Source organism: Myodes glareolus, chromosome 9 (genome assembly GCF_982192425.1).
Source record: "Myodes glareolus chromosome 9, mMyoGla1.1, whole genome shotgun sequence".
NCBI classification, from domain to species: domain Eukaryota; kingdom Metazoa; phylum Chordata; class Mammalia; order Rodentia; family Cricetidae; genus Myodes; species Myodes glareolus.
In genome coordinates, this window is record NC_142034.1 from 22,564,750 (window position 1) to 22,579,616 (window position 14,867).

The 14,867-nt window shown below is 48.1% G+C and overlaps 1 protein-coding gene across 1 annotated transcript; it reads left to right on the forward strand.

The window, feature by feature from the left end:
• The first annotated feature begins 312 nt into the window (after positions 1-312).
• Krt32 (keratin 32) lies at positions 313-7,314 on the forward strand. The gene is made up of 7 exons (XM_048450578.3): positions 313-808; positions 1,694-1,776; positions 1,943-2,099; positions 3,201-3,362; positions 3,448-3,573; positions 4,288-4,508; positions 6,865-7,314. Exons 1-7 carry the CDS (start codon positions 326-328, stop codon positions 6,992-6,994), a joined length of 1,362 nt encoding a protein of 453 aa, XP_048306535.2. The 5' UTR covers positions 313-325; the 3' UTR covers positions 6,995-7,314.
• The last annotated feature ends 7,553 nt before the right edge of the window (positions 7,315-14,867 follow it).

Genomic DNA, 14,867 nt, shown 5'->3' on the forward strand with positions numbered 1-14,867 from the left:
GGTAATGAGAGCCCAGGTATTGGGACTGATCCTTTGAAGATGTGTCTTGATGCTCTCCCCCGGGTGACCAATGACAAGAACCTAGAGTCCTGCTTTAGCCAAATGACAAGTTTGGCCTCTTTTATGAGGAAAGGAACTCCTTATTGGAAACCAAATTACAAATTAATTATCAGCTTCCTCGGAGACCGAGGGTAAATATCAACACTCCCACTCCCGTGAGGGCTTTTAGTGTGAGCCCCTTCACTCCAAGAGTATAAAAAGGCCTGGGCAGGATGGAGTCTGTAGATACTCAGGGAGCTTCTCGGGGGGGAGGGACTTCCCTAGCATGACATCCAGCTGCTGTGTCACCAGCACCTTGCCAGTCTCTCTCAAGCGCTCTTCACGACCGTCTTCCGTCTGTTCCAGTAACATGGGCAGCAGGCCGGAGCTGTGCTTGGGTTATGTGTGCCAGCCCCTGCAGGGCATGCCCTCCATCTGCATGCCTACCACCTACAGGCCAGCCAGCTGCCTCTCCAAGCCCTACCTGTCCAGCTCCTGCCAACCCAGTAACCGCCGGCCAACCAGCTGCATCTCCAGCTCCATGGGGACCTATGGCCTGATCTGCGAGGGCTCCTTCAATGGCAACGAGAAGGAGACCATGCAGTTCCTGAATGACCGCCTGGCCAACTACCTGGAGAAGGTGCGGCAGCTGGAGAGAGAGAACGCAGAGCTGGAGGGCAAGATCCAAGATGTCTACCAGGCTCAGGTGTTGACCATGTGTCCCGACTACCAGTCCTACTTCCAGACCATCGAGGAACTCCAGCAGAAGGTGAGAGTGGGTTGTAAACAATCCAGCTGGAAGAGGCATCCAGAAAAGCCAGTACTCCAGATATGTATCTCATTAGTGTTTCCAGCTGTGCTCAGGGAAAAGAGACCTCCCCAGGGCACAGGACTGTCTCCTAACTTGGACACTCAGCCAGAGCCCTGAATGCAGAAAGAGCACCGTCAGCAGGTCTATCATCGATGTATTGCATAGCGTTGGGAGGCCTCTTTCCTTTCCAGACACCAGTTTCCTCATCTGTCGGATGGGGAGAATAATGGTCCGTATCTCAAGGGGTACTTAAGAGAGTTCAGCGGGCAATGTAGGTCAAGGATCTGGCATAGCCTCTGTATAGGGCTCTTTCTTTACCCATTGCTCATGGCATCCACAATGGGGCGGAGGATCGCAATTGTCTTAAGACAATCCTCCACAGACATGACCACAGACCATCCCAATGTAGACAATACCTCAGTGAAGCTCTCTTCCGAGGTGATTCTAAGTTGTGTTAATAAATGTGGGAAGATGCATTCCACTGTGGGGGGTCCCATTCCCTAGGTAGGGGTTCCTGAACTGCATAAGAGTAAAACAATCAAGCTGAGAGTAAGCAAGCAAGCAAGCGAGCGAGCGAGCGAGCAAGGAAGCACACAAGCAAGCACAAATCTATGCATTCATTTCTCTCTGTTCTCGACTGTGGATGTGATGTGAGTAGTTTGACTTCCCTTCAGTGATGGACTCTAACTGGAATTGCAAGCCAAATAAACCCGTCTTCTCCTATGCTGCGTTTTGGTCAGGACTTTTTATCACAGCAGCAGAAATGAAATTAGGACACCTTCACTGCGTTCTTTTCCTTCTTTACATCCTGCGCTGAACTGCTCTGTGCGCTTTGGTTGGCAGGTTCTGTGCACCAAGGCAGAGAATGCCAGGATGATCGTGCACATTGACAATGCCAAGCTGGCTGCAGATGACTTCAGGACCAAGTGAGTCTGGCCGGGGACTTGGAGGTAGGGTGTCTTTTCCTCATATACTCTTGGGTTAGCTCTCTGTTGGTTTTGTACGGGGTTAGAGAGAGCCGGCATTTCAAATCCTTCCTTGAGTTCTGTATACAGTTCTATCCCTTGGTTGCTGACCCTGACCTTCTTGTAGGTATGAGACAGAGCTGGCCCTGAGACAGCTGGTAGAAGCAGACACCAATGGCCTGCGCAGGATCCTGGACGAGCTGACCCTGAACAAGGCTGACCTGGAGGCTCAAGTGGAGTCCCTGAAGGAGGAGCTGCTGTGCCTTAAGAGGAACCATGAGGAGGTGAGATGAAAAGTAAAGCCGACGTGGATCTGGGACGCGGCATGGGAACAGCTGGGTAGACGTGAGTTGAAGCTTCCTGGTGGACCACATATCATTTCTGTGACTTTATGTGATTCATGTATGCTTTCTGATCTCCATCACCCATGGAACCATGCAGGGTTATTGGGAGGATTTAATGATACTACATGGGTCCTAGATATGACCCAAGCCCTGCGTATGAAACACCTACCTCTTGGTAGGTGCTCAGAGACATGGCTCTTTCTTCTGAACTTCATGGATCAGGGCAACTGTCAAATTTTCTATCAGGGACTGGTGAGAGGGAGAGTGGTGTAGTGGTCCTGGGATGTGGGGATGTGTATGTTCCAGAACAGACGCAGAGACCGCCTATCTCTATCAGGCTCCCTACTGGTGAGCTCCTCCTCTTCCGAGGGTTGGGCTTTGGTGTTTTCCATCTCTGCTCCATCCCTGTTCTTGCCCACCTCTTGTATCTTTTTTCTGTACAGAAGATGCACACGCTTAAGTCATAGACATGGTTCTTTCCCATTTTTTTCCAAAACACTGCAAGGACCATTTCTCTAGGGTGCTTTGGTCTTCCTTCTCCGGGCTGACATTCACACCTTTCACTTGGGGTTTGAATGAACAAGTGTCTCTGGGTTCTGGCTGGGCTTCCTTAGGCTTAAATGTAAAATAACCATCAGTCACCATGCACTCACTGCATGCCCTAGGGTACCTGACTCATCCCGCTTAAACCAGAGAGTTGGGAACTGCGCCAAGAAGTCACTAATGAGGCATTATCCCATACTCGGGCAGCCTCAGTGGCAGCTCTCTCTCTTCGCTGGCAGGCAAGCCTGGGGAGGGGCCTGTTCTCCATGGGGCCTCGAACCAAGTCATGTCAGGCTCTGTGGCTCTCCTTCCTTGATGCACAGGGTTGCTAGCAAGCTGGGGAAATGAGAAGGGGTGTGTGGGCTTCCTGTCTTAGTCCAAACGGATCAAACAAATGACCCCTGAACTTGGCTTCTGCCCAGGTGACAGGAAGTGTCAGCATCTCTTGTTACAGTTGACATATTTTCCACACTTGCCTGGGGTCTTGTGTCTTTCCAGGAAGTCGGTGTCCTTCGACAGCAGCTTGGGGACCGCCTGAACATTGAGGTAGATGCCGCACCCCCCGTGGACCTGACCAGGATGCTGGAGGAGATGAGGTGTCAATATGAGACGATGGTGGAGACCAACCACAGGGATGTGGAGGAGTGGTTCAACATGCAGGTGGGCACATCTCTCCCAGGAGGTTGGGCTCTTCAGGGTCCTAAGGAAGGGACGCTCAGCACCCCCCTTCTTTTCTTCACTGCAGATGGAAGAGCTTAACAAGCAGGTGGCCACAAGCTCCGAGCAGCTCCAGAGCTACCAGTCAGACATCATCGATTTGAGACGAACAGTCAATACTCTGGAGATCGAACTGCAGGCTCAGCATAGCCTGGTGAGTGCTGCTGGCGGGTACCTCTTTGCTCCGGGTCTGGGAGAGCCCTGGGCATGGCTTCCAGGGATGCTAGAAGGGGTAGGAGGGCAACCACATCCAGCCAGAATGGGTGTACTCCCAGCTGATTTATTTGGAGGGAGGTTTCTCTCAGGAACCAGCTCAGAGATAAAAGGACATGCTCCTTATCATATGTCAAACTTGATTCCTGATCCCTCCAACATATCTGTTATCTACATAGCCTGTCTTTCCAAACCCTTGTTGTAAATGTCACCTATAGATATTAAATAGTCCTGACATCTAGAGAAAACCCCAGGAGTCTAGAGAAACTTCTAGGTGTTAGGATTATTGGTCTAAAGTCGAGACTCATGGAACCAGAGTCTTGGAGGCGTCGCTTGGGACTGGGTATTTTTTTAAGAGCTCTCATGGGAAAACCATCAGAAAGACATGGTGTCATATTAGAATACTTGGTGAACTCCAATTCTAAACTGTGTAGAAGGAATCAGGGACATAGGAGCAGACTTGGGTTCAAACTCTGGTTCTACCACATACCTGATGCTCAGCCTGGAACAGACCACTTGACCTGTTTCCAGACTTCCGTGGCTTAGAGGAGAGGGACCATTCACAACTCCAAAGACTTGACTCTTCTCATCTCTTTCTGAACCAGCCCACGAAAAGCACCTGCCTCTTCATAGTTGTGTCTTTCCTTTGCCTTAGAGAGACTCTCTGGAAAACACGCTGGGGGAGACGGAGGCTCGCTACACCTCCCAGCTGTCCCAGATGCAATGCATGATCACCAACGTGGAGTCCCAGCTGTCTGACATCCGCTGTGACCTAGAGAGGCAGAACCAAGAGTACAAGGTGTTGCTGGATGTCAAGGCCCGGCTGGAGTGTGAGATCGACACATACAGGGGCCTGCTGGAGAGCGAGGACAGCAAGTGAGTTTCTGGGGAGAGGCTCTGTAGGGGGCCCAAGAGGGCTGGGCGGGGCCTAGGATACAAGTCTATCTACCTGTACTAAAAGACATGAGTTTAAAGTCTCTCAAGATTGAGGAGCCACCAGAATGCTCTAAAGGAAGCCAGGTGATGACATTTAGGCCACTATCCCAAACCTGGTCCAGAGGTGTCCATTCTTCTTCACTGCAAGCTGACAAGCTCTCTCAAGACCCTATCACGTGTCTGTCATGCATCATGAAGGATACTGAGATAGATGGTGGAGAAGCATCTGCCTTCAGATTGTCCGTCAGGGCACAGACTGCTGGAGGTTGTTCTTGGGGGAGGAGTTCTGGGGCTGTGGAAAGACAGGAGGTAGCTTAATGTGATTGACTCCGGTGGACAGCAGGTCAGGAATGGTCAGCTCGAGCTCATTCATGGACAACTACAAAGGACACACTGGCCTATCAGAGGCCTTTGCTGATTGAGCGAATGGTAGAATCTGAGAAATTGCTCATCTCCCCACTGGCTGGTAAACATCTGGATTGCAGAGACAATAGGATCCGGTTCCCTGAATTCAGTTCAGGGCAGATGCCTAATAACGTGTTTCTTGTCTGAGCCAAAGAAAACTCAAAGCTCCTGTTTGGGAAGATTATCCTGAGAGAGGCAAGCAGGACTGAGTGGGGGGAGCCATGCAGGGAGAGTGTTCAGGAGCAATGGGGGAGATCATCTTCCCACTGTTATACCAGCAGGATCAGCAGGATCTGGTGGCTGTGTGGATATAGAGTGTTGTGGTCATTGGGTGTGCTAGCAGCTGTTGGAGCAACCCCCACAACATCCTCTATGTGTGTGTATGTACATGCATGTGTGCTTATGCACACACACACATATGAATATGGATGTACATGTGTTACAGCATATATGTTCAACGTGTGTGTGTGTGTGTGTGTGTGTGTGTGTGTGTGTAGGTCAGAGACAACCTCAGGTTTCCCGGTCATTTGAGACAATCTCTTGCTCACTATGACATACACCAGTCTATCTGGCCCACAAGCTTTTGGGGATGATCTTGCCTCTGCCTCCCCCCTCACCGTAGGAACACCAGGACTACAGTCATGTGCTACTGTGTCTGATCATCCATAGGTTCTGGGGGATCCAACTCAGGTCTTAACACTTGTCTGCTAAACCCTCCGCTCATTGAGACATCTTCCCAGCCCTGGTAGCAAGTTCTTGTCCAGCATTTAGTCTTGTTTTCCGTTTACTCTGAGCCTGATCCTACTGAAGCCAGTACTGTAAACTCACATGTTTGCAAGGATCAGGCTGCTAACATCTGCACACGATGTGGGGTAGTGGGGACCAGGGAGCCTGTGCTATGCTCGAGGAGGGCAGTGCTGTCTGCCTGTGGCCATTTCCACCACATAGGGTGCAGAGGTCATGCTGCTGGTCTTCCAGCTGCCAAAGGAAAGCTGGGGTTTCTATTTTTTCTACTCTTTAAAAGTTTCAAAATTTAAAATGTATTTTAAAAATTGAAAAAAATGTGCCAGCCACATTAAATACATTTAAGACTGAATGTGGCCCTCAGGTTACACATGGAGCCCCTGAGCTGTTGGTCCCTGCCCAGTGTCCAGTGTGTTGTTTCTGGTTTTCTTCCCCAGCCTGTCAGTCTCTGAGAGCATCCTGTTTACTTTTGTCATGTACTCATTCCACATCAATTTATAATTTCTTTTTCTTCAACACATTTTTATGAAGTGCCTACTCTAGGCCAGGTATACAGAGGGCACACACAATGTCTGGTAGAGGAGAAAACCATAGTGGAATAATCAACTATCACTACGGAAGAAACTATAGTGCCACTGGGAGATTTAACACTGAGATAGGGGAGGGTTCAGGGGAGATTTTAAAGCAGAGAAGGAGTTCAGTGAGTGACCGTGGGAGAGAGTTCTAGAAAGAGGAGACATGTGTTCCCCAGCCTGAGCGGGATAGCTCATGGAGGAACTGCCAGAAAGCTAGAACTCAGACGTCGGAACTGTCAGGAGATGCGGGAGGAGTACACACACACATCTGTTAGAGAGGTTAATATTTGTCTCAAGCCCAAGTAGGAGCCACTGAAACGTCCTCGGCAGGGGAGGGACATGATTAGATTACTCTCTACTGGCGATTCCTCTGGCCACCCATATACCAGGGGTGAGACGCAGAGGCGCGAGTGGAGTTGGGGGTAGGGATCAGCTGGGAGGTCACAGAGGCAGCACAGGCAAAGATGGGGACGATTGGAACAATGGAAGGCAGGAGATGTACAGCCGTGTCTGAGGGTAGGACTGTCATGGCACCTCCACTAATTCTTCCCCACTGTGACCTTTCCCCCCAGGCTACCCTGTAACCCTTGCTCGGCTCCCTCCGGCCAGCCTTGCGCACCCTCCTCCGGGGTGTCCCGCTCAGTCTGCATGTCCCGCACTGTTTGTGTACCTTGCTCGCCCTGCCTTCAGAGTCGCTACTGAGGCCTCAGTGTGTGGATTCCCGAGGGACCTGAGTTCTGAGGCACAGCGCCTCTTCACAGCAAGCCTGATGACAGTCTTGAGATCGTGAAAAGAGTGGGGCCAGCTTAGATGGCCCTGAGCAGAACCAGGAAGTGGACACCAGCATCGTGTTCTGATACTACAGGGACTGCCCTTGCCTTCACTGCTTCAAAGCTACCTTCTCTCTTCCCAGGGGCGGAAGGTTCTCTTTGGTGATGCTTCTGGTTTTCTCTGCTTTCTTGGAGCGTACATGTTTTCAGTTAAACTGCAAATAAAACTTAATGCAATGGCCCTGCAAATTGGCATTTCTTTGTCTTTCATGATGGTGTATTTATGAGCCAGCTTTATCCATTTGGGTTCCAGAAGGGAGTGCCCATGTTTTGCATCCTTATGCCTCTTCATTTAAAATATCAGTTATTTTTAAGCGAGTGTTTTGCCTGTCTTGCTTGTATGTGCACCACATTTATTCCTGGTGCCTGTGGAAGCCAGAAGAAGAGGGTGTTGGTTTCTCTCATGGAACTAGAGTTACAAAAAACAAACAAACAAAAAAGTCATGCGCTACCATACAGGTGCTGGAAACCCAACTCAGGCCCCTCCTGGGAGAGCAGCAAGTGCTCTTAACCACTGAGCCACTTCTCCACTCCCTTACAGCGCTTCTTGTTTCCACAGACTGAAGGGGTATTTACCAAAAAGGGCTTTCATGCCGTAAATATGTTTAAACCAGGAAACCACTCCAGAGCCAAGTAATAAAAGAATAAAGAGAGGAGGGAGATGGCCATGCCAGAAACCAAGGCCAAACAACTGCAATTGAGAATAATGCCCTAATAAACGAAGCTCATTGTTCCATCTAGCTGCCATGATGTGATCACATAGCCAACAGGTCTTCAGGGAGTGCTGCTGGATGTGGGGTCTGCATTAGAGGTTTGCTAAGCAAACAATGGTCTCTAGACACTGCTTAATCTTGAAAAAAACCCTATAAACAAGGTACCATTATCTAGTTCACTTTTTAATGAGGAAGCCAAGGGCCAGAGGGGTTCAAAGACTGGCCCAAAGTCACACTTACTGAGAGATGCTTGATTAGTTCACATTCATAGTCTTCAGTGTTTACAAACTACTGTTGGGTATGGAGGAAAAGAATGCACCATCTAGACACTTATAACTGGAGGGGGAGCTAAGAGTATGTGAGGCACCACTCCATCACAACAACAGCAGTGATTGCTATCTTGCTTCCTTTTTGACTCTACTTGCAATTGCATGCAGGATCTCATGCATCTTAGGCAAGTGTTCCATTGCAGACCTATATGCACCTCCAGTCCTCCCTTAAAAAGCTTTTTAGCAAAGTCTCACTAAATTGCCCAGGCTGGCTTTGAACATGTCACTCTTCTACTTCAGCCTCCCGAGTAGCTGAGATTTCAGTCTGTACCAGCATCATCAGGCTTAGTGCCACCTCTCATGAAGCACATAGTATGCACGTATCTGTTCGGATTTGATGACGATATTATGAAAATGAACACAGCAGGAGTTCCCATGACAATCTCATAAGGTATTGCTCCTGGTTCATTTAGACACAGGAAATCAGCGCACAGGGAAGGATTAGATCCATTGACCAGGATTACATGCAAGGAAAAAATTTTGAACCCCAGCCTAGCTGTACAGTATCATTATTTTAAGTACTATGCAAATGCCTACCCAGAAGGAATAAATGCTGGCAAAGATGGGGAGGAAGTATGTTGGGGGTAGCAATGGGCTTCTTGTAGCCAATACTAATTGAGATGGACTGGGGAGGTTGAACAGGATCTACAGAGCATGCATCTTCAGGAAGACAATGGTCACATTTGGGAGCCCTGATAGACCAAACAGCAAGTTCCTGGGTGAACAGTTACTAGAATTAGAACTCAAAGGGGAGAAGACATTGGGCTGTGGAGGGCCCTGGGTGTCCATAGAGAACCTGCTCTCTCTCCCATAGACAGTGGGAGGCCTGCTGCAGGGTATGGGGCCAAGAATGATATGACCAGAGTGGTATTTTAGAGCATTTCACCAAAGAGCATAGACAGGATGTCTGAGAGGCAGGGCCATATACCAACTGTCTATGGAGGAATTAACAGGCTCTTCAGCAAGACAAACAAGGCAACCATTGAAGAAAGAAAGAGGGTTCAGTGTGAGGCACTCTGTGAGGGACTGACCTTGGCAATGAACTGACTGTGGCAGGCAAAGGAGGAAAGAGCCGAGATCTCACTCTCAGAACACGCAGCTCTTCCTTAATGAGCCGAGTGAGGTTTTTTATTAAGTATTTGTTCTCTGGCCTTGCCAAGAAATCATGAAACATGGACTGGCTCCCATAGTGGCCTGGGGGCTCTCCAGACATGATTCTGCATGCCTGCCTGGCAGACAAGGCCATTAGCCTGACAGCAGAGACACAAACACACTGCTAGGTTAGATGTGGGTCCCAGTAGCTGAGTGGGTAAGGTTTCAGTGCGCTGCCATGCTGAGGGAGAGGGGCAACCGCAGAGCTGGATTTCTTCATAACTGCATACAAACCAGGAATCTTTTCTCCGTAAAGCTTTCTTACATCGTCGTTGGCTTGAGACCCTTATACAGAATATACCAAAGCTTTGGTTCTGGAATCCTGACCTGTTTTGTTCAATTTGCTTGCCATGCTTAGCGCTACTGATCAGAACAGTGCAGAAGTTGAATGTTCTCACAACCACAGCAAGTGCTTTTGCTCTGAGCTGTCCCAGACTGCCAGACCAGAAGGAGCCTTCCAGACAGACCATGGGACCCAGCCTCTCCCATTTCACAGACGAGCAGTCTAAGACCCAGAGGGAAGGAAAGATATGTTCACAGACACACAACCAGCAGGGCAGAATGGAAACCAAGTGGTTCCAGGCCAAGCCCAACACATCTCCAAGCTCTTTCTGATTGCTCCAAGGACCTAAGGCTTATTATTATTTCAGGCTAATTAATATTCCCCCTTTGCTGTCCTTTGGGTCCCTAAGAATGGAGGAGATATTCTCTCCAAGATGCTGAAGCATCCCTGGAAGTATAGTTTCCTTAAGAGAAGAAGAAAAGCAAAACAAAACACAACGAAAACTAGAGACCACTCCCTTTAGATCCTTGCACATTTTAGCTCAGGGTGAGCACATCCCTGAGGCTGTAGCTGAGAGTTGAACAGGAATAATTGCGTAGGGAGTCCTAGGTAGGCCGGGAGTCCCAGCTCCTAGACGCTTAAAGACTCCTTTCCCCCAACATATATTGTCTAATCCAACCAGACCTGCGTCTTCACACCCATGTCAGTGCAACTCGCCAAGACTTGTCTGACCACCCAGATGCCTAGTAAAGTTTTAAAAATACAAAACCAAGCCCCACAGACCAGGACCTGGAATGTGCTTTCTGCTGTAAACCAGTAACCAGTGTCCTCCGCAGCTGGTTGGCACCTCCAAGATGACTGTGATCCTGTTTATTGATAAACCAAGAAGCCATGAGCATGGGTTTTAGGAAATATTGATGCCCCATTAGTACCAGGACCTCCTGGCATGTTCCTCATATGGGTTTCTCAGAGAAACTCTGTCCTCACAGCAAAGCCTTTGAGATTCATTAACCCTGGTTTATAGGAAATGTAGGCAGGGTCATAGTAAAGTCATGAAAACGCAGTCATATTTGATGTTTGGGAGAAATTCCCGCAGATGGTTGGAGTCCTCCTGGAGTGGGGGTGGAGGAAGAAAAGGTGTGAGTTTTCAAAGACACAATATTCTCCTGACATTGACTGTCCTGGAGAAAAGTCCTCTTCTGGGGGTGAGGCCCTGCTGGTACCATCGACTATCTGGCCTGAGGGTGACAATTTGTGAAAGATCAGGAGTTGGATGCAATGTCTCAGAGATGATGATTTATGAATCTCAATTACACTGAATAAAATTTTTTCTCTCTTATATATCATCAGAATTTTTTATAATGTGACAAAACTATATAGTTCCATGTTATAACTGGGAAGTAATTACTAATAAATAATTCTCTTGCTGGACATGGTAGTACAGACCTATAGTACCAGAACTTGAGAGACAGGCAGGAGGATTGTGAGTTGAAGGCTAGCCTGTCTCAAAACAACAACAGCCACAACAGCAGCAACAATAACAACAGCAGCAATAACAATAGCAATAGCATCAGTAACAACAATAATAACAATAGCAACAGGAGCAACAATAGCAACAGTAACAACAGCAGCAGCAGCAGCAACAACAACAGCATCAGTAACAACAATAACAGCAACAGCAACAGGAGTAACAACAATAACAACAGTAACAACAGCAACAGCACCACCAACAGCAGCAGCAGCAGCAGCAACAGCAACAACAACAGCAACAGCAACAGGAGCAACAATAGCAACAGTAACAACAGCAACAACAACAGCAACAGTAACAACAGCAACAGTAGCAACAGCAGCAGCAGCAACAACAACAACAGCAACAATACATTCTCCTTTCGCATTCCAATGCAATGGTTTCAATTGACTAACTAGAAAGTGCTTTGTATCACTTGATGTCTGTTTTTTTTTTTTCTGAACAATTGGTTAAGATAACTATCTTTTACAGCTCTAATAAGGAAGCACTATACAACAGCCATCTTGACACAATGGAGAAGAACAATGGCTTTGACTTGAGATCCTGGGCTAGAATACCAATCTTGCTACTCCTGAGCTGTGTGGATTTGGTAAATCTCCTAGTCTCTGACCCCAGCCTCCAGTCTAATCATACCTGCTTTGTAGAGTCGCTGGGATATAAAGCCTATGGCAATACTTAAGCTCAATGAGGTGGCTCGAGACAATCTACATTGGCAGCAGTCAAGTTCCTGTCTTCTGATTTCCCCCAATGACAATGACGGCTGGTTTATCTTTTGGAGTCACTCTGAAGTCCAAGCTCCAAGAGCATCAAGAGCAGCCCATGGGCAGCCTCGCATCACTTCAGAACACCAAGAAGCCCATCCAGTCTTGACTAAGAGTCTGGCAGAGTAGAGACCCCAGCATTCTAGCTTAGGGTCTGGTTCTGGAAACTGGCTAGGTAATGACCAAATGTCTAGGCTCTTCCTTGGTCCTCTGCCACCACATCAGACTGAAGGTCTCCCACATACTCCGAGGGACCTGATTTTTCACCCTTACTAATTGTGCTGTGTAGAACAAGGGGCTACAAAAGATAGCGGATTCTCAAAGGCTCCTCATGTGGGTCCTGGTTAATAAAATGATCTGGGAACATAGCCATAGCCTTCAGGTCCACATTGCCTGTGCCAGCTCTGGGCCTTGATGGTGGAGTTGAGTTGCTGCAGTGACAAGACTGTATGGCGTGCTACCTGGCTCTTTAACAGGAAATGTTGGTTCATTATGGTATTGTGGAAACAATGCCGGAGTTAGGAGGCCAGAGAGCAGCCCTGGCTCTATAGGTATCTTTCTCCAGCCCCCCGGAGGAACTTACAGCTCCCTGTTGGGTGCTGAAGCATGAGTGGATGCAATGGTTAATCCTGATTATCAGTTTGGTGGGATTCAGGATCACCTAGGAGACACATCCCTGGGGGTATCTGCAAGTGTGTTTCCATAGGGGTTTAATTAAGACCTATCTTGAATTTGGACAGCCCCATACAATTGGCTGGAGTCCCAGACTGAACCAAAAGAGAAAATGAGCTGAGCAGCCATACTCACATTCATCTCTTGGTGCTTCCTGACTACGGGGATGCAGTGTGACCAGTCATCTCACGTTCTTGCTGCCAGGCCTTCTCTGCCATGGTAGACTGCACCCTTAAACTCTGAGACCAAATACATTTTTTTCTTTCTGAAGTTGTTCTTGTCTGGTGTTTGGTTACAGTAATGAAAATAACTGCTACCGTGGCTGAATGGGTTCTCCTTCATAACCCTTGTTATTGTGCAGGCTCTTTAGGGGTTCCCTCCCTGAGACCAGAGGCCCCTGGGTTTGGGCTAGCAGCGTGTTCTTCTGTATCTGAGGAAATGCCACTAGACCTTAGAAGTGACTCAAAAGACACGGTTGAACTTCCTCAGTAAGAATTATCTTTAAGCTAGGCAGTGGTGGCATCCACCTTTAATCCCAGAATTTGAGAGGCAGAGGCAGGTGGGTCTGGGAATTTAAGGTCAGCTGGCCTACAGAACAAATTCCAGGACAGCCAAGGCTGCACAGAGAAATCTTGTCCCACAAAACAGAAACAAATAAACAAATAAATAAACCAAAAAAAGAAAAGACAAGAGGAAAAAAGGATTATCTTTAAGGAGATAATATGACACCTTTAGCAAGAGAGAGAAGTAACAGCAAATTCGAATGCTGGCACCTTTTTATGAGCTAGGGGGTTATAAGTGCTGAAGAGTTGCTCTGAATACGCAGCCTTTGGAGGTGTGGCCTGAGTACGGAACCTGTTCCCACAGTGGGTGAACAAAAGCTTTGGGAGGCCACAGCTGGACACTTGGCTCTTGCAATCCATCTGCATATCACTTTCCTAGGATCGTGGCTCTAGACGTCCCAAGAATCCCTCCTCTGTAAGGAATTCTTTGAAGGGTCTCCTTTCCAGGTAGTGTTGGACAGGCCGCGACCCCAGAACTCGACGCATTGGTTGTCCAGCCTTCAGCACTGACACCCGTTTCAAAGACAGAGACTGACTGAATTACCCTTGTCTCGCACCTGTGGACTCTGTCAATAAAAGCTGACATCTCAGTGCCTGGCCAGAGAAGAACAAAGAGAGACGATTGCTGATCAGAAAGCTATTGGCTGCACGTCTGCCTCTGCTATGGCAGATTCAGAGTGCGTCAGCCCTGTGTCAGCTGGTAGAGGCCCACAGAAACAGCTGTCTCAGGTGTTGGAGGAGGAGTCTGGTCTAGGTGGACAAGAGGCTCAGGAGGGGTCTCTGAGGGAGTAACTCTGTGCTTAGAAAGAACTGTGAGAAGGGGTAAGCTGCTAGAAAGTGGCAGAAGCCTATTGAGGTTGACCAACAGGTCTCTATGGTTTGTGCTTGAGCGCTGTCCTAAACAGAACATCTTAACTACCAGCTAACCTTGCCTTCCCTCCCAGATACTGACCTTCTTGGAAAAGCAGTGCTGGGGGAGGCAGTTAAGGCTACACAGGTCTCTAGCCTGGTTCTGCTTAGCACTGTGTTACAAGTAGATGGGAAAGAGACTAAGGGAGGTGGACTAACTGCCCTTCACCAAGTGCTGCTCAGGACCCCATGGCTCCCTTCCCCTTGTCATAGGTGCCCAGCTATAGCAGTGCAGATGTGGCTCCCTAGAGAGTCCCCTGCTCTTCCTATGTCCTTCTTTAGTCAATGATGCAGTGGAAGAACAGGATGAGGAGGGAACTGGCATACAGGTATCTAGAACATCTATGATGCCTTGGGCATGTGGCATTTCCTTGTTGATTTCTCGACACATTGTAAAGCTTATCTTAAATAAAAAGGAAATTCTCTGTGTGTTTATGTTGGACAGAGAAAAGGGAGAGAGACAGACGGAAACAGAGGCACTGAAGTGAAACTGAGTGGAGAGAACTGTTTTCACCTGAAATTCAGGTCTCAACATGTATGTATGTATGTATGTATGTATGTATGTGTGTATGTTTGTATGTGTATATGTATGTATATATGCATGTATGTGCATGTATGTATGTATGTATGTGTATGTATGTATGTATATGCATGTTCTGAGTTTTGATATGCAATATATGATTCTTATTTGAGTTGTACTCACAGGAGTTCAAGTGCATGTCTGTTCCGGAGCTTGCCTTTTCAGACGGGGACCCAGGGTGTCTAGTTTCAGGCTATATGCCTAGTGAGTGACAGAGCTAAGGGCAGAACATTTACAGAAATGCCTCCTTTCTTT

Coding starts and splice junctions, on each gene's coding strand:
- Krt32 (XM_048450578.3), top strand. CDS start 326: ATGACATCCAGCTGCTGTGTCACCAGCACCTTGCCAGTCTCTCTCAAG. Junction 2,100..3,200: donor TTAAGAGGAACCATGAGGAG/GTGAGATGAAAA, acceptor GTGTCTTTCCAG/GAAGTCGGTGTCCTTCGACA. Junction 3,574..4,287: donor TGCAGGCTCAGCATAGCCTG/GTGAGTGCTGCT, acceptor CCTTTGCCTTAG/AGAGACTCTCTGGAAAACAC.